At 39.7% G+C, this 20,709-nt stretch overlaps 1 protein-coding gene across 9 annotated transcripts in view; it reads right to left on the bottom strand.

Annotated features, from left to right (window-relative positions):
• The window catches only part of FHOD3 (formin homology 2 domain containing 3), a 374,952-nt gene that overhangs the window by 340,250 nt on the left and 13,993 nt on the right, over positions 1-20,709 (bottom strand). For all 9 annotated transcript variants that reach the window (XM_061369591.1, XM_061369598.1, XM_061369592.1 and 6 more), the window contains exon 2: positions 1,667-1,773. In XM_061369591.1, the coding sequence (XP_061225575.1) occupies positions 1,667-1,773 (107 nt within the window). The remainder of the gene's footprint in view (positions 1-1,666; positions 1,774-20,709) is intronic.

Raw genomic sequence — 20,709 nt, forward strand, 5'->3', positions numbered from 1 at the left:
CAGAGGATGCCTGCACACACACTCAAAGTACACAGAAACATAACCTGATTTTTCAGCTCAAAGTAACACAGAAGAGAGACAATTCCAAGCAGAACAGTTAGTCCTACATGCTTTGTTTGATTGTTTTATTTTTTTTCCCCTAGGATAGCCACCACAGAAAAAAATAGAATCACATTTCAGGAACAATTCATGTAATTGATTTAATGTGCCCAAAGGAAGCAGAAAATAAAACAAGGTAGAAGGTAGCTTGCTATATTCAAGTGCAGAGTTTGTCAGGAAAAGCAACAACTGATCTCTCTCTTGCCAAACTGTTCAGCGATGCCAATGTGGGGGATCAGAAGCAATGAAGTTAAAACTACTAGAATTAGCAAGGAGATATTGGTGCATGATACTACTACAAAAAAAAAAAAAATCAAAAGAAAGTTTTTCCTCCATCCTTACTGCTTTCAACTAGTTATAATGTTAGCTGGAAATAAGAACCTGCTGTTCTTTGAAACAATTTTAATCACCTCTACATAAAACTGAAGACTAGATCAACTTCTTTATTCAATGCTTCTATGGTACAGGAAGGATCAGTTCAGTTGTATTGGCTACTATGTCTATTGAAGAACTCTCTTTAAATAATTTCTAACAGAACTGTTTCTTTACCTGCCAATAATTACAAAACATGCCCAAAACTGGTACATAGGAGGACATACACAAATGCATACATAGGTATTGCTAGCATTTTATTAAAAATTCTCCTCTACAGAAAATAATCTTCAGAGGCACAGTTTAAATTTGTAAGAGGTATTCATCAAACAAAAGCAAGACAGCTATCACAAAAAGCAAAGAAATCAGTATAAGCAAAAGGGCTGCATCACTTAGTGCTAACAAACCCTGACCAATTCACAATGCAGTTAATTTCCTTCTGGCAGAGCTGTATTACTCACATGCATGAAGTCCATGCCAAAGCACACCCATAAAATTAGCTATAGCTATCCAGTTCAATATAGCAACCAGGCAGGAAAGGTTGTTCTAGACTGTTCATTTTATTTCTTAAACAAGACAATCACCTAAAAGGCCCAACACAAAAAAAAAAAAAAAAAAAAAGAAAAACCACAAAAAAAAAAACACTATTCTAAAAAGCAAATTTTACACATGCATTCACACAGATACACATTGATGCTAACTGTTGTTTTCACTTTCACTTCTCAGAGATACACCCTGGCTGGCTAAATCAATACCAGGAGTAAAAAAGAAATTGGTACAGGTCTCTTCTCCAAGAATGTAAGGGGAAGACTTAAATCCCAAGGCACAAAGAAACTGAACTTATAAATTCAGGAGCAATACTCCAATATCATCTTCTACACCAACAATTGTATCAGAAAGATCTCAAGAGTTCCCAGAACCAATCACCCTCATTTATTAAGTTCCAAAGAACTATAGAAATGTTAGACTAGTCACGACAGTCATCTGGACGGATTTCTCACAGTATGCTGTCTCCTTTTAGAGAAACCATAAGAGTGAATGTAGATAGAAGTCATAGAACTTTTAATCACAAAAAGGGGGAGATCTATGTGCATACAGAGGAAATTCTGTTTCTGTGATGACTTAAACATACCAAGTTAACCACACACTGAAACCTCAACCCTTATTTATCTAAATTTAGTAAACATTTACTTACCCAGCATCCTCCTGGAAGCCTTCCAATTCATCTCTTTGTTCTGCTAGGGTGGACTCTAGATCCAGATAGGTACCATTGTGAGACAATTGCAGGGTGCAGTCATCGAGCTGTAGAACAAGATTCAGATCGTTAGATTACAGCAGTCATTCTCTCTAATATACCTCTAACATAGTCTTCTCACTTTCCAGGTCCACAGACAAGATGTTGCAAATCCAAACTATACATTGGGAGTCCCTATTCACTAGACCTTGTTTGGTCACAACAATATCAACACAAACAGCAGACACAGAGAAACTTATTTATTTCAACATACAGGAGATCTGGCAGAGCTCATCACAGTGCCTTTAGAATCCTGCAAGCAAAGTTAAGTTCACTTAAACATGGTGTTTAGGATATGAATTACTGTTCTCTGTTCTTACAGTATATTTAGGTAGAGTTTCTGGACCTCTGGATGGAGGTGGAAGGAAGAAGCTGCTGCTTAATGTGTTACTAAACGTCCTTAACATGGAAGGATACAGCCAAGGGACAGTACAAGGTGCGCCAGCCAAGAGATAGGGCGCTGCAGTGATGAGGAATACAGTCAACCAAAACCCAGATTTTCTTCTTTTCAAGCAATGCACTAACCGGCCTCAGAGGTTGCAGGGGAGACCTTCCAAAGCACTGGGGGAAGGACTGAAGACCCCTACCAACCTCCTATAAGGGTACTGAGTAACCAAAGACCAGATCTGAAAGCAGGAACCTGCCTGCAGTGACACTGAAGCGGGGGAGAACAATTAACAAGCCCTCTTTATTTCCATCCTGTCTTCACTTACCTTTGAGTGCTCCATTAATTGTTCCAGCTGTTCTTAAAAAAAGCCAGGTACAATCAAAGATAGAAAAGAAATGTTTAGTGGGCAGCTAGTCACAGGAGAAGGCCTAGGAAGATCCACTGTAAAACTGATTGCACAGGAATTCAGAATAATTACTGGATCAAGAGGGATAACTGAAGAAGCCTGAGGGAAGAGCTAGAAAGTACTATGAGCTCCTCTCTCGCCATGAGATAACCCTGTGTCAAATCACAAGGTATGAGGAAAAAAAGCCTTCCCAGGACAGGGAAACAAGAATACGTTCACCAAAGGGCAGGTGAAAGTCCTACCTCGCCACTAGTGAGGCAAGTAACCATCTGCTTATTGAACCCATCTCAGAAGCAAAGAAACTGCCATCACTGAGCCCACTGAACAGGCTGCTCTCAACCTTGGTGTGTCAACACAGCATTAGGCACCCTTTTGTAACTAGTTCCATGTTCACAAATATTGTAAGCCCCAGATGTGTTGTGCTACTACATTCAAAATCCAGTACTGTAGCCAAGCAGTCTCAGACTGACCTGCCAAACAGAAGATGTTTCATTCTTCTGGATTTGGCAAAACAAACTGACAGGTCCTTTGCATGTCTCCGTCTACCAAAAGGCCACTGTGGTATAAATGGCACATTCCTGCTGCAAAGGCCACTTTGAGAATAGGATGTTTAACACTGTACTTCATACCGATCTTCTGCCACAGCCAGTAGTCAGCAACTCTCTGAAGCAAGGGCCTGGAACAGCCAATGACTCAAGGAAAGGAAATTACAAACCTTTTATCATATCCATGGTTTTGTCTTTCTGCTCTTTTTAACACTAGGAAAGAAAATCAATTGAGAATCCATCTTTGATGAATTACCTCTTTTAACTTCACCTCAAATTTATGGTTTCCAGTACCTGTTCAGGAAAGCACGATAAGCAGCCACACTTCTTATCCTCCAGCAATCAATACCAAAACTTAGTCATCCAGTTTCCTGTCACTGATTTATATATGCAAGAAAAAAAACACAAACAGCCTTTGATTATTCTGGATTAGGTACACTGAAAATACTACAGTAGAGCCTATTTGTAATTAGCAAGTGATAGAGCGTGACTTTTGTGTTAGTCCACACCACTGTGTTTTGCACTGCTTGCAATCTGAAAGAAGTTTATCCTCTGGAGAAAGGGTAGAGGGTGAAACTAAAGTTGTATTTCAATTGTGTTCTATTCTTTCTTCCCCACCGTGGGGAAAGAGTAAGTCATCAAATAAGGCGACGTAAGTTTTTACTCTGACTCCTGGGAATTAAAGAAAGCAAAGAACCTCCAAGCACAGCCCTCTGTCACTAAGAATAACAACAGTATTACTACTCTATCTTTCTAGTTACAAAGGATATTATTAACCTATGCTAATTCAAAATGCATTCTTTAGACAAGAAAGACTAAATACTACTCTGGGAAACTTTTTTCCCAGTAGCCCAGGGTATCTAATGAAATGCTAATTTATTCAAAGTAATGCCAAAAGGCAAACTCCAATTAGATAAATGTTCTGCTGTCACTATGGAGATGAGGAAATTTGCCCACAATTTCCAATTATACTGAATAATTAGGGAAAAGGCACTGTGCTTTACTAATATCTTATGACTTTAGTATATAAAAAACACAAGAACAGGAAGAACTTCATGTACGAAATAAAGACTAGCACATTCTACCTATGTTTATCTCATCTCCATAGTTTCAGCTGCGCATAGTATTCATTCAGGCTTCAAAGCACTGCACATTTTACGCTGTATCCATTAATAGGAGTTTAGGGTAATGAGAGAAATGCAGTGTCTTTTATTTCCATTACTTAACACTGTGTCTTGCCGGAATTATTTTGATTCTCATGCATGTGTACAACAGAGATGGAAGGGACCAAAACAACACTTTTTAAAGGAGCACAGGTATTAAGGCAATGGAACTCAAATCCTCCTTATATAGATCATTTTTCTACTTTGCCTCTAAGCTTCATTTGCACACATTTTACAGGCAGAATACAAGATAAGAAGCCACTCTGTGAATTATTTTTAATTAGTAAATTGCCGGCCTTTGTCAACACAAAGGATGGCCGATGTTCACTCATTAGAGCTTATTAGTAACAATTCAAGATTATGGTCTCTCCCCTCTGGGCAACATTAATGCCATGTATATCTACTACGCATCACTTCTCCCATCTCTGGAGACCCTCAAAAATGGCCTCATGTAGTTCTTTCATGACACTCTTCCCGGTGATCACAATGCATGTTAAAATCCCCACTAACACCATCTTCTTTTAGGACAATCAAAAGGCAGAATCCATAAAGACAGTCTTTCGAAGAAGATTTAACTGAGCTGTTTTCCATAATCACAAATGAGACTGCTATTCAATTTTTTATAAATTAATTCTGTTTATTTCACTTTGTTCTTCACAATTCTGTGAAGAACTCTTCAGTGTTCCAGTTGTTGAGGTAGGCCCTCAGAAGAAGAGGAACAGCTTTGCCTGAGAAGCCAGAGCCAAACAAGTGTAGATATACAGCAGAACTTCAGGACAGCATTATCTACTGTCTGTAATCACATGTACTTCTCTCCTGCAGATTCTTGCTTCATTCACTTCCCGAACACCTTCAGGAAGCAAGACAAGTTCCACAACATTGTGCAGGAGGTGTTCAGAGTAGAAACACCTTATGCTTTCAAGGTATGTGATCGTATCACTACTGACTAAATCATTATATGTCCACATCAGGGAGGGGGGGTATCACAGAATCACAGAATACCAGATTGGAAGGCACCTAGCAGGACCTAGACTAGATGGCATAACACCCTGCCCAGGCAGATCTTAAGCGTCCAACTCTGGGGAACCCACCACTTCCCTGGGGAGATCATTCCAATAGCTAATTGTTCTCATTATGAAAAATTTTCTTGTGCCAATCTGAATCTCCCCTGATTCAAGGTTACATTCACAATTTTTATTTTGTGTACAATAAACACTCATCTTTGGTATTGCACTCATCTCTATGTAAATACTTAAGGGATTTTTTACAGTGAAACAATGATAATCTCAACAGAAGAAATTTTATTAATGTCCTGGTGCATCATCATCACAGAAACTCTTTATATAACCATGAAATCAAGTTTTCCCACGGAAAAATGGAAACGTAAAGAAACATAGAGAAAATGTAAGAAAAATTAACAGGAAGTACAAAAAAGGCCAAGTAATACTTATGCTGTTAGAAATTTATACTTACACTGTTATAAATTTCACTGAGAAGTTGAGCACAATTAAACTTAAATTTAACTGAACATTTAAAAGCAGAGCTTCCTACTGCCTCATCCTTTGCTATTTAACCTGTTACAGAGTGAAACCATACCACACAAGAGGAGAAGGGTGTCCTGGTTTCAATTATAACCAGAAACAGATAGAGCAAGTTCAGAGGTGCAAAGCTTGATCTTTGCCCCACCTCGGGGGTCATCCCCACCTCACCAGCACCCGCAGAGCCCTCAGCGTCAACACGGCTGTCTGTCACATGAACACACAGGCTGGGAAAAGTTAAGCAACCAACTCACGCAAGTGTTCCTTACAGGTACTCAAGAACATAGGGCAGGAGCTTGGCTTGTCATCTTCTTTCGCATGTAATCAAATCCGTCCAGTAGTGGCTAGTCCCTGAACCTTTAGGGTCAGAATAATTTGTACTACAAGGCCATCAAGCTTAAGAGGACTCAAACAGTTCGATAACAGTATACGAGTGATGACTTTTTTCTCATTGCAAGCACTGACCCAAAGAAAGGGGTCACACACATTTCTCTTCATAAAGAAGCCCTTGTTGCTGTGCAACAGGAAAGCTCATAATTTCTCAGTTTCAGAGTTAAACCATATCACCAAAAGGAGCAAGGAACAGCAGGGAAAAAAAAAAAGAACAGCAGCAAGAAAAGGTGACTAACAGCCAGTTATCCAATGCCAATAAATGACCACTGCCACTTTCAGAAACTATTTAAATTAATAGAAAGAAAAAGAAAAAAAAAAAACAGCCTGAATTCAGTTACTGTTTTCATCTACTGCATTTAGCATCCTATAATATACGAGAAATGCCTAAAACCAGAGGGTGGTGGGTGTGAGGAGAAAAGAACAAAACATATGATTCCAAACACATGCAACCTGCACGTCCACCCACAGACTGAGCACAACCACCTGCTCCTCCTTGCACGTATTTGTGAGCACCCCACATAAACACTAGCCTTCTCACTTCAGCAGCCCAGTGGGTAGAAATTCAACACAAAGGCAACATACACCTTACCATGCCTACACAAATTCGTGAAAGTCTGTCTTCTCTTTCTTAAGAAGGCTTTGCTAGATTAACATGCATCCAGAGCAGACTTCTCTTTGGCTTGGTTTAACTTCTCTATCCCAAGGCAGCAGTAAGCTGGAGGAAGTTAAGGGAGGAAAATGGCAGATTCACCCTCCTTCCTTTTCAAAAAGCACAGCAGAACCACAAGCCATTAGGAAACGTCATCCTCTTCCCTATTTGCTCAAAGACCACATAGTTGTAGTTTTCAACAATCATGGAAAAACACTCTTTCCTCACTCCCAACCCCCAGCCCTGAACGACCACCCAGAAGAACCTATTTTGGACAACTCTCTCATAAATGTCCAGAAGGTGCTATCAAGTCAGCAACAAGTGTGTGCAAAGGTAAAGCCTGCCATACTCATAATTTTCTCTTCTATTTAACTACAGGTAGACACCATTCAAAATACTCAGTTCAGTTAGCGATCAAGGATCACATCCATAGGATGCAGGGCCCTACATTACAAGATACTTTTTACTGGTATAAACCACCAGAAACACTCAACTTTGCAGCCACTAGCTGGAAGCACAGCCAGTTCTCACCAGATTTCGAGTAATTTGAGCTATTGCTACTAAAAAGACTATTTTGCTCACTTGTTGTTTCTAAAGGTACAGGGAAATGGAATGAGAAGGAGAGATTAAAGTAATCCAGTATCAAGATGCAGACATAAAAATCCCTCTTCAATTCTAGCTTCTGGCACAGACATGGAAAATCCTTATCTTACTCAAGTGTCTTAGCTCATCTTTCATTTTAACATTGTTGGGTAGCAATTGTTCTCATTAGTGGTGGCATACTCCTTATTCACCTACAGCATGCTTTGCTCAGTAGGGTTGATAAGGGGTGAAGTTCCGCTATACTCAGTTTTTCCTTTCTAAATACTAAGCCTTGCTTTGCTTTATGCATCACAAGTCTGACACATTTGGTCACTCCAACTATGCAGTTCTTAAACATGCTCCCTTCTAGTTTAGCTGTTTTGAGCACTATGTCCCATCCTGGTATCAAATCCAACAAATACCAGTTTACCCTCTGCATTGCCATCTTCTCCCTTCTTTACCAAAATAAATTTCTCCTCAGGAAAAAAAAAAGAGTAAAAACAGCTCTGCCTGCTCAGCAGCCTAAATATATATTTCTAAGCAAACTGCACAAACTGGTGCAAATGAATATTTAACACTGTTACATCTAAGGCCAAGCTTCATACTGAGAATGACTATGCTATTTTCAGAATGCATCATATTTTAATGCTTTTGAAGTTTTATTACAGATCAGCAGATGCAGGTTTTCTGCACTGGCAGATGGCTGGCCCTTTAAAATATAACAGGATCGCTGTCACTCTTAGTTCTCCTAGTAATGGAAAATGGCGATTGTCTAATTGCACCCCACGGATCACAGCCTACCCACCATAATAACTATCTGGCTTCAGAGCCACCACCAACTGCCTTCTGGACAACAGCTCCAGTCTCTCCCTTTTCATGTGAGTAGGTACTACCCAGTCTGTGACATGGTTATGCACGTTCCAGTCATCATTATTTTGAGCAACATCATGAAGAAAGACCAAGGCATGTAGCCCAGGAGTTATGCCACATGACCCATCTCAGGTAGAAGCTCGACATTAACAAGATAAAAGGAAACTAAGTAATCTGTATGCATTAGTGCACAAAGTTAACAGTGTACACTAAAAACTGTTCTCATTTTCAACTATGCCAGCAGCCCAACATGACATACAGTCACTGTGTCTTGACCTAAAAGTCCTATGCTCCAAGAAGCTCCACTGCAATTGTTTTTACTCCTCCCCCCACGTACCTTTCTTCTTTTAAATAGTTTCATAATTCAAAGTATTTTCTTAAAAATTATTTTAAAACTGCAATAAACCAAATACATTTATGAGGTCAGAGTTTTAAAAGTAAGGTCAGAATTTTAAAGGTAAAGTCAGGCACAGGCTCTGTATAGAAGGCAATTTACTGTGAAGGTGGCTATGCCACCTTCAGTTACCCACACTCACAGAAGTCAGCAGGTTTCTAAACTCTAGCATACTCACTCTTACACACTAATTTAGAGGCCGGAGGAAAAAAAATCCTGGATCTGTAGCTTTATATTAGAAGTAGTAATTCTGCAAGTACTACAATATGCCCCAATTTCGCAGCACTTAAGGAGTGACGAGCACAGCCTGTAGTAGTAATTATTAGAGCTAATGCACCTCTGCTTTATTTTTAACCCAGTGATTGCTATTGACAAGCTACTTCACAAGCTTTTCACACTTTGCAGAGCTTATATTCAGTTGCATTGATGGAGCCGTGCCTACACACACGTACAGTCTGCACAATTGGGCATAGAGGCCCTTGAAACGCAATTACTTTAAGAGGAAGTGCTACTCTGATAGGAAAATGCTGGTATTTTGAATGTAGCCTGCACTCCTAGGCTGCAACAGCAGCTTTATCTCTGGCCTGGTAGCCACCATAAAATACTCCTGGGGTCTGGTAATGCAGTGCATGAAGTGAAACATAAATGCCACATTAGATCCTCAGGAGCCACTGGAAAAATACACTGCCAATAAAAATATTCTGCTGAAATAACAAAGACACTGAGAACAAACACAGAAATCTGTTGTATTAATATTATGGGTTTGACTTAAGAATAACAGAAGGAAGTACAGAGTTCAAAATTCTGAAACTGCTATTTCGGGGGTCTCTGAAATCCAGGCAACACACCACTGTGAAAACATAACATGTAGATGCCTACCTGCTGCTATTCTTGGCCAATTATGTCACCAACCTTCAGACCTTTTGCTTGGCAATTCTCTTTAACAAAGTGTTCCGCAGGGAACAATTCAGAGTTTACTAGCGTATCTGTGTCCAAATATGACACCGTGTCTTCCAGCAGCAGCCACACAGGCATTAGTAGAAAGCATGAGTGCTCAAAATATTGACAACCGTGGAACAAGAAGGCCAAATAAATTCATCTAGAGATGGGGGTTACTGCAATTCTTAGTATGAACTAAAAAAAAGCTGCCTGAAATCATTAAATTTCCTCAAAAATCATGAATTTCTGCAAAAAATAAACTGTGCAGAATAGCTGGCTGCATAGGGAACTAACACACATGCTCTCTCCCCTCTCCTCATCTTAGTTAAATCTGAGATTACATGCATACCAAACAACCAACAGAACTTAGTGAAGTCAAATTTAGACAAAAAAGACTCCAGCCCTTTAATTCAAGAAACCTACTGTATTTTCTAGTTTTCTCATAGTAAACATAATGAACCTGCAGGATGAGAATAACCTAACCTCTGCATTTCCTCATTAACTTTCTGGCACCTAGATTCTTCTATTGTTTTTCCCCATTCGTGTTCAGCTCTTCCTAACAAAGATGAAGAAGAGCTAGCTCTTCTGACCTCTGTGGTTAAAATACATCTTCAGTTGAAAAGAAAGGAGAGTGGCCGTTAAGAACAAAATCCTTTATTTGGAAGTATACACAGCTTTTTGTCTGATGCAGAGAGGATGCCTCAGATGACACACTCTCATCACCATTTGGTTGGCATTACTGAATGTACCCAAGGAAATAAAAATAATCTTTAAGAAGGAAATACATCAAGAAAAGCGAGAAGAGGAGGGGAAAGGGTTAGCATTGATGGAGTTTATCCTCTGAGAAAGCTTTTTTTCAGAGCAGGTGTAGCTGTGTGTACAAAAAAACCCCAGAGTTAAAACCTCAGAAATCATTCTTTTAAAGGTAACTAGTAGTCCAGGAAATCAAAAATTAAAAACTACTTTGTGACAATATTCTCTGGTTTCATTTGTACTTCTGTTGTTAAACTGAAAACTGAGTGCTTCATATTTGAGAAAACTTCTTTTGAAGAGACGTAGCAGAATGAACCAATGACCTGAAGCCTATTATTCTTAAATCATGTCCCTGAGAACAAGCTTTCTATTAGTATCCTCCACCTTGCTGGAGCAGTTAAGACACATGGCATGTTCTAAGGATTGCATCACCACTACTCTAACTGCATTTGGGACACTGGAGGTTGCTCATTACCCTATCACAGAAGTAGAATACTGGACTACTGCAGAAACACCCACACTGTTTATAAAGGGGAGATTTAGAATTGATGAGAGTCAAAGACACAGTCAGTAAAAAAAAAATCCAGGAAGCCCAGGGTAAATTGCCTTATAATCAAAACTGGACTCAGAGGCTTCTGCTTAGTTAAAAACAAAACCAAAAAATAGTAAGTCAAAACACTAGCACAAACACGTGTTGATACAAGAAAATACACATTCACACCAAGGGTTTATGTGAAATATGAAAGAAAATAAAGCATAGCAGGATTACTAAAGAGCACATCATACACTTGTCAACAGAATCATTTTTCAGACACAGCCTGAATCTTGGAGGCATAAATGAAAGATTTCATCTACTAACATTATTCTAATGACTACACTCATCAACTCTTCGTAATACTTAGGCTGCTTCTTAAAGGTTTTGTGGTTTCAAAACCAAACATCAATTGGGAAGTCATTACAAGAGCATGATTTAAAAGTTTCAGTGAATGAAACTCAATACAAGAACACTGAAAAAATGGTGAAAAATATATGGAACCCTGAAGACTCTCTTCCTAACTACTACAAGAGTTTTTTATGAAAGTACAAGGAATTTTCTACCCTTGAGCAGCATTTATTTGGCACTTATGATTCTTTTTTTTTTTCTTTTCTTAATATCTCATTCATTTCTTCCTTCTTTGATTAGCTGCCAAGCAGTTTAAACCCCCAGATTTAAAATAGTTGTCTGGACTAGAATAGGCAAATAAAAGAGAACCTCTGCATTCATAAAGATCACATCTGAATAATACTGAAAAAAAAAAATAATCACACTCTCCAACTCAGTTACAAATAAAATACCAGTTTGTAAGGAAAGAAACAACGCAGCATTAACAGCCACATCACCACAATATTCATTACTTGCTTACACTCCAATCACCCTGTTTCAAAGGGCATAGAGAGAAAATAACTAGAAACAAATGACTTTAGTAATAAATTCCTGGTCTATTTTCCTTGGCAGCAGACAGGCTCTAAATGGTATCAGCAAGGACCAGGTGATGCCATGAGAGGAAAAAAAAGACAGTTTGGGAAAGAGCAAGAGAGGATTGTGGCACTCACAAGCAAGGGAAAAAAAACAAACACGCTCTTAAACATTTTCAGAACAAAGGAATAAGTAAATGAAAGAAATACAAAACTGGTTAAAAGTGAGCCTTAAATACATAATAGGCCAATAAAGCACCTTAATTACGAGTTCAAAGCATAGAGATCAAATGCAATTAAATACTTCTAGGAATAGGAAACCTAATTTCTTCTAAATTAGGTTCTAAATAAACCATGTATGCTTCAACCATCACTCATCCAATATCTATTATTTATATTGGTCCATTAGGGTGCTACTCAGGTATCATACAATAGTTTGGGTTGGAAAGGACCTTAAAGGTCATGCCTTCCCTCCAGTGTTTCAACAGCACCATACAGCTTGGTGTTGTTGCTTCTGGCCCCTTATATGCCTTATCAGCCACTTTCACGCAGCTGCCAGCTCCTGGCAGGTCTTTGTGCTTCCCTGGGGTGTCCCCCACCTCAGGAACCCCCCCTTCCTGGTATGCCATCATCCCATGTTCCACTGTGGAAAGGGCCTGCACCCAAGCTGATTGCCTCAGCAATCACTCTAAACCCCCTGGTATTAGCTACTGTAGATCACTGCTATAGTTATCAGTTCCTTCTATGCACAAAAGGACCACAATGTACCTATACGCTGATATAAGCATTATAGCTTATTACAGTAAACCAATCCACTTGTGGCCCTTGTTTTCAGTGCTTGCTCCCAACATTTTTTTAAAAACATTTGGATGACTACAATAAAACACAAATAGCAGTTTTGATAGGTAACATGGGTCAAACTCACTGAGACTGAACATGTTTTCTGCAGTAGTTGAATAATTCAACTTACAGATGTCTAGCTTGTCAATTCCAAATGGATATTTGCCTGCAGAAAAGATGCCAAGAGCATTTACAGACACCTGCAAGACCAAACATACATGGTACCTTTATGTACCTAAATGTTATGCCAACTTTAAGCAAATAGCTTTGTGTACATATTCTAGTCCCCTGTCCAGCAGTTGCAACAACTTCCTTGTGGTTATAGATCACATTGACAATCCACCTTACAACAAATTGTTGTGTTTCCTTGCAATGCCACTGGACACTGAGATGTCAAAAAAGAAGCAGATCGTCGGAAGTGTCTGATGCAGACTTGTCACCAAAGCCAAAGCATTATAGAAGAACTAATCCTGAGATATTTGAAGAACTAGTGAGGAAGTGAAAGACTTTGTGGACATCTTTTGAAGACTAAGATTATAAAATCATTTTAGAAATGGTTATGGTTATTGGAGGTCCTGGCCTTTAGGAGCATGATCTTAGGAGCTGGCCTATTCCCAAATTAATTGGTGTAACATTTTGTACCATCGATATGCCTTGATAACCATTTGGCTGAGTACAAGTGCTCCTCACAACTCCCTGTAGCAGTGTAATTTGGAATACCCTGTCACACACACATATGCCCTGAAGCCATATGGTCTAGCTGGTCAGGTATTTTCCAGAAGATGGAGGAACACCATACCTTCACCTCACAAAAGTAGGGACTTCCTGACCCTGTGATGGAGGACTTCTTTGGGAAAACAAACAAAAAAGCTGCAATAAACACATTGATTTATGGTTTTGAGCTGAATGAGAAGGTGGATGTGGTTTAAGGGAACGCAACTGCATGTAAGGAGACACTTTTATTACTAAAAGTTGAAAGAGTTTGAAGGTTTTCACATGGAGAAACATGACCAATACTTGCATTTTGGAACAAAGCTCGGAGTAAATTTAAAACAGTGAGAAGAATCACACTTCCCACAGCAGAATCAACCTTAAGGTGGTTAACCCGCAGTCACACAGCAAGCTTTTGGCACATTCAGAAAGAGTGAATGTTTGCCAAAGCCTCAGATCAGCATTTGTCACAAGCTCATCCCTCCTCTCCAAACATGGCCTTTTGGTACTTGCTGAATTCTCAAAAGTCTAGAAACAAAAGTATATGCTTTCTTTTGACACAAGAATTAACTGTAGACCACCGTATGTTAGAAAAAACGTGTTAACCAATAATTAATAAAACAGGTTTCCCTTCCACCATGTCCCTTTAATCTCATTAAAAAGCATCTAGTTCAAGTAAAATGTAAAACTCTCCTGTCTGATAAAAACATCATGTATTTTGATCAACTGTTAGGAAGGGGAGAGACAGCTATGTCTCTCTCTATTTCCTCTATCGTCATGATACTTTCTCTTCACTAACTTAAATAAAACAGTAGCACAGCCCTAAAACACAGAAACAAGTAACAACACATTCAAGAAAAAGAATAACCAATAATCTCTCCAGTATCAACTTTACTATGAATTACAGCAAGAACAAACTTAATTTCAGTATGAGCTCAACCACTTTTATACCACAATAACATAATTGAGCTTTACCTCAGAACTGTAGTTGTTCATCCTTTCAGTTTCATTCATTACAGCCAAACGTCTCACATAGCTCACAGACTTCAGTGAGAGCTAGCTACAATCAAAAACTGAAATACGAAACACAAAGCTTTGTTTTATTCATGGTACTTTTGTTTGCTAATTAATTTGAAAGCAACTCTTGTAGTGGGATGAGTAGCCTGGCTTGGTTAAGCTGTGATCTTATACTACATAGTAAAAGGGCAGAGGCAATACATATTATAACAAGAAAAAAATGGGCACAAAAACAATTGCAGTTTGCAAAGCATCAAAGTCTTCAGTGCCATTCTAACCTCACATGTATGCACCAGTGTAACTTTATCAGCTCCATAGGGATGGTGTCATCTTCTCCAACAGCATTTCAGTGAAATAAGAAACAGGTCCTTTCAATGTGCAAGAAGACCCAAACTTCTTGTTTCTTTTTTATAAAACCATATAACTGTTAAGGTTGGAAAAGACCTTTAATAGAGTGTAACCATTAACCTAGCACTGCCAAGTCTACCACTAAACCATGTCCCAAAGTGCCATGACTTAAATATCTCCAGGGATAGGGACTTAATCACTGCCCTGGGCGGCTTGTTCCAACGCCCGACAAGCTTTTTGGTGGAGAAATCGTTTCTAATAGCCAGTCTAAAGCTCCCCTGGAACAACTCATCCTATTGGTTGTTACTTGGGAGACTGGTGCCCACATAGCTATAGAGGGCAATAAGGTCTCTCCTCAGCCTCCTTTCCTCCAGACTAAAACAATCCCAGTTCCCTCATCCTTTCCTCACAAGACTTGTTCTCCAGACCCTTCTCCAGCTTTGTTGCCCTTCTTTGGACCTGTTCCAGCACCTTAGTGTCTCTCTTGTAGTGAAGAGCCCAGAACTGAACACGGGATTCGAGGTGCAGCCTCACCAGTGTTGAGTACAGGGGGATGATCACTGCCCTGGCCCTGCTGGCTATGCTACTTCTCATACAGGCCAGGATGCTGTTGGCCTTCTTGGCTGACTGGGCACAAGCTGGATCATGTTCAGCTCTGTCAATCAGCACCTCCAGGTCCCTTTACCCCCAGGCTGCTTTCCAGCCACTCCTCCCCAAACCTGTAGCATTGCATGGGGTTGTTGTGGCCCAAGTGCAAGACTCAGCACTTCCCCTTGTTGAATCTCATCCACTGGCCTCGGCCCATCAATCCAGCCTGCCCAGATTCCTCTGTAGAGCCCTCCTATTGTCTAACTTGGTGTTGTATGCAAACGTACAGAGGGTGCACTCAATACCCTCATCCAGATCCTTCTTAAAGTTATTAAACAGAACTGGCCCCAACACTGAGCCCTGAGGAGCACCGCTCATAATCAGCTACCAATTGGACTTAACTTCACTCAACATCACTCTTCCAGCTCAGTCATCAGCCAGTCTTTTCACACAGTTGTTTTTTTTTTCAGTGCTCAAACCATCCCCTGTTGATAAACTAGACCTGCTCTATTTAAAAAGGCAGAGGAGGAACAATTAAGTACTGGGGATGCATTCAAAAGGCAGTACATGAAAGGAGTTTTGAAATGCTCCACAGGCACTTAGCTGCTGTAGTTGGTTAGTGCATGGCCATGGCAACCCTGGGCACCCAGGGCTATCCCTGTGTCTATGAAGACCTACGCTTCTCCTGTCTCCAGTCTCTCCAGATGACCTTTCATTTCCCAGAGCAAAAAATAAACTTCAGAAAAAGGCAAGAGGCAACATTCAAGCCCATCTTGGCAGTGGTCCAAAGCAAAAAAAGAAAGAAAAAAACAACAAACAACCACAAACAAAACACAAGCCAACAACAAAGACCCACAGATTGGAAAACTGCTGACAACCTAAGTAGTAGGAAGTTTCTGGTGATCCAAAAGCCATTGTGAAGTTCAATTGGAAAGAAAACAGCTATGATTGTTGAGCTTAGCCATGCAAGGAATAGCTGACTCAATCATTCTAAAACAGGAGAGGAATGTACCTCTTTGTCATAGGTGAAGAAGGTTCAAAGTAAGAAACTAAAAATGCACTTTTCTGCTAAAACAGATACCAGAAAGCATTTTCTCAGCGTAAAGAGCAACTACACATTCAAGAAGACATTCTTATTCTTTCTTCCTTTTTTGAAAATGATACTTTAATTTCTACAGCAGTGATATTTCAGGTTGAGGTTTTGGTGTCTTTTTCCCCCTCCCCCAAGGCATTTCATTGCTCTTTGCTGGTTGAGCAATCATCCTGCTAGCTTTTATGTTTCGATACACGCTTCAAGCATTTTACAGGTTGCTTGGTTTGAGACAAAGAAATAAGCCCCAGATGTTTCACTGAGGTTTTCTACCAGTAAATTCACGGCCCTTCCAGATGTCTCATATCTAATAGTCCAAACTTATTTTTTATACATGACAGCTATGAATATTTTCTTTCCAACAAGTTGCTTATGGGATTATTATAAATGTATCCATAAAATGTAGGTGCACGCTGCACCAGGTGGATTTAGGATCATTTAAAATCTAGCAGCAATTAAGTCTTCCTAGTTCTTGCACCTTAGAAGTATTTTACAGATCCTCTATCCTTGTTTGGCACACTACAGCAAATTTGGCAGAATGAATATAATTTAAGAAAATGAGCAATCTGTATTTGTGATTACATGAAGTAGGTTTCCATTTCTATGAGCCTTGTAAATTACTATTTTGAGTGCACAGTCTTGCTGCAGATTTCATGATATGAAGATCTATAAAATACCTTTTACCTAGTAAGATGCAGACCCCTTGATAGTTAGGCTTTTTCAGCATCCAGTGTGTCACATTTCTCTCTGCTTTCCTTCGTAACTTTCCAGTGTCTTATAGACAATAACTGCTTCCTCTCTCCCAGCCAGCACAGGGACTAACTACCTTTGCTAGCATTGTCTCTGTACCACATTTATCAGCCATCTTCCCTTTTAAACTGCGTACCATGTTAACATGATCCAAGTAAGATATCAGCAAGTGTTCCTGACATTCAGGCCTTACAGCACCTACTTCTATTTCAGATGAGAGGATAGGCTCACATACCCATCTAAGAAAAGAACATTACCTCTCTTTGCAGCTCTGTCTTTGTTTCTTCAGAGAAAGGCACAAGAACTCTAAGCAAGCAATGCTGGAAAGAAAACTTAACATCCCATGATTTTTCTTAAATAAAATGTCAGTTGCCATCTTAAGCAGCACTGTACAATACTGGGTTTGCACCTGGGTGTATTTAACATAATCTTGCCTGATTATTCTGGCAGCAATACCTCCTATCCTCATAGACAGGCACAATTCTCAAAGCAGATCCCAGGACTCCACATGGCCATCTGTAGGGACACAGATTCTGTGCACACAGATTTCTCAGACTGCCAAAAAAATACATCATGAAGTAACAAGCAGGAAAAGATAAAAGGTCCTGATTTGTAGGAAGCAAACAAAATAGTAAGTGTACTTCCTCACTGGTATGAGAGTCAGATCTCATCATAATCATGGTTATACACTGACTTCTCATGCTCACCATAAGCACAGCTCTTCCACAAATCTGCAGGCACAGTCACCTTCAATACCTCCTGTGTTTCAGAGAGAAGTAGGAAACTCTGGCATCTTGGATTACAAGGATTTACTCAAAGCACATAATTCTGTTTAGCTCTGAAGGCAGTTTATTCTCAATCAGCCATTTTCCCTGAACATATTCAGAGACGATAATCTTTAACAGAACTATGTCTTCAAAAAAAAAAAAAAAAAAAGAAAAAAAAAACCAAAACCAAAACTTGACTAATTGTAAGAAGTCATATCTTTGGCTACATTGGCAAAAAAAAAAAAAAAAATTAAACCCCCCTTGATTTTATGTTTACTGGGCCACAAAACACTTAGTACAAGAATAAAATCTATTTTTCTTTTGTTCTCTTCTTTTCCAGTTAGACATAATGTTTACGATATGAAACTGCACTATGTTTCTAGAAAGCAATTGCGGTGATGAGTAACTGCAAACCCTATACACCAATAGAATAGTTAATACATGCCATTTGGTAGTCCTGACTGCCCTTCCAGAACTGTAGGAAAATATTGACTACTAGTGAATAAACACAGTCCTTCTTTAGAAGCAATTTATTAAATAATCAGGGTGAGAGTAATGAACAGCCTATGGTATAGATCTGCAGTCAATTTCTACTATACTTTGCAATTGTTATATATGTGGCAACTTTGTCCTTACACTGGAGGGAGTACTTAAAGTTGAGTACTGCACAGAAAAAAACAGCAATGCTGTGAGTACCTGACAAACAGAACTCCTGAGAGTGAAGCATTCCTATTTAAGCCTACATAGGGTCTCTCTAGCTCAGCATTAGGCTTCCCCATTAGCTTTGACAATACTGACCTTCCTGTCTGTAGCAGACCAGGGGAGCAAAAACCCTCCTACACCGTGTCTGCAATTCTGGCCACTGCAGGCACTGGATTCTAAGTTTCAGGACCTTGCATGGTCTCTGCCTGCCTGACTCACTCCTCCTAACCCTGACAAAATCTATAAAGATCTATAAAGAGACCTGGCAGCAAAGTGAAGGAGACAACCCACAAGAGCAGGGTGTAAGGCTGCATCAAGCTAAATAACACCAACATTTCTGTTTGGGTGGGTTTTTTTCATTTCAGCAAACTTTCTCCATTACCTTGAGATTTTGTTTAAGCATCTGATGTGGTCCCCAGTGACCTCCTGTCAGTTCTCACAGGAGAGGTGGTCAAAGGCCAGGCTGTGCCACAACCAGCAAAACCTCTGGCTCCTACAGCATCAGCAGATTCAAAATTTCAGCCTTTTAGCATATGTAGTAATGTTTTTTTATCCCAAAAGTATTGAGATGGTCTCCATTTAAAAGATACTTGTGCATCTTAACAGTCCTGGGAGCTGTGGTGGGGAGCAGGGCTCCCTGCTAAGCAAAGACAGTTATCCAAGCAAGCATGACAGAAAGAGCTCTTGGTCACTCAGTTTGATGAGACACTGAACCAGAAGAAGAAAGATGACATCGGTTTAGGACACAGAGGATCACATTGCAGAAAGACATGTAAGAGCACCTCAGCATATAACAAAAACATAGACACCAAGGGCTAACCCAGGCATCCCTGCTTCCCTCCTGCTACAGCCTTGGTTGGAATTCAGCATCAGGTGACCCAAGTCACACTTGAGAACAGTAGCACATTTAGCACAAAACATTCAAGAGATTCTTTTCCCCAGTCATAGAGGTTTTCGGTGTACTTAGATCATCTTCCAACAAGTGGAATCAAGTAATTCAGTAATTCCCATTCCTGAAAGGTCAGGCCTGATTGCTAAACAACAGTGTCATGATGCTAAGAGAAGTGGTCAGGAAAAGTGTCAGGATGCTAAGAGAGAGGAATTCATTACTGTCATTACTATATTCATTACTGTCTGTGGTTAAACTTTTTGATGAAAGTTTCTCAGTGTGGTTCAAAGTATAACACTTACTTCAGTGCAGCTGAAAAGCCATCATATATTTTATTCCAAGCAACAGACATAATTCTTTAACCTTATTTTCACTTACAGGTATAACACTTACTTCAGTGAAGCTGAAGCGCCTTCATATATTTTATTCCAAGCAACAGACATAATTCTTTAACCTTATTTTCACTTACAGAAGCTTGAAGAATCTTAAGACAACAAAATAATTCTCCTGCCCCCAAATGATAAAATAAGTGAGTAAGTACAAATCTTTCTTCTCCTGGACAAGAACAAAACAAGGTACCAATACAAACTTGCTCATCAGCTTAGCACTTTGTTTTGTATGGCTTTAGGAGACCACGTTAAGGGCACAATACAATACTCAAAGGAAAGCTGCATAAAGAGAACGTTAACTCCAAGGTCTGCCAGCAGCAACACGAGCTTTTAAACTTCATGCCAGTTTTGCCACAAGGATACATTCAGATGAAGAGCTTCCCCTGGAATCCCAGGCGCTGCTCTCTGCCCACCCATCTGCTCCTGATCGCAGAGAGCTAAGAGCCCATACTCCAAAACCTCTCGTGTTTCTGGGAAAAAGGAACAGCTATTGTCCAAGAGCTAAGACGAGAAAGACAGTATTTACTGCACATTTCCCATCCTGACACAAATATACATGAGCATCCAAGGGCAAGGTAAGCTTTGTTTGTATTACAAGGGATTTGTTTGGCTTTTCTTTTTGCACTACTGCGGTAGCTTCAGTCTTATCCTTCTGCATATAGAGGGGCTTCAGAGCCTTCACTCAAACAGAAGCTCTTCAGTCAATGACCTCAAAAAATTACAGGTCAGCTTTATCTTACCCAGTGCAAGCATCTCTGCAACTAACAGTACATATTTC

This window comes from Neopsephotus bourkii, unplaced genomic scaffold (genome assembly GCF_033783945.1).
Source record: "Neopsephotus bourkii isolate Nb327-2 ecotype Australia unplaced genomic scaffold, CSIRO-AGI_Nbou_v1 NB_1508, whole genome shotgun sequence".
Classification (NCBI taxonomy): Eukaryota; Metazoa; Chordata; class Aves; order Psittaciformes; family Psittacidae; genus Neopsephotus; species Neopsephotus bourkii.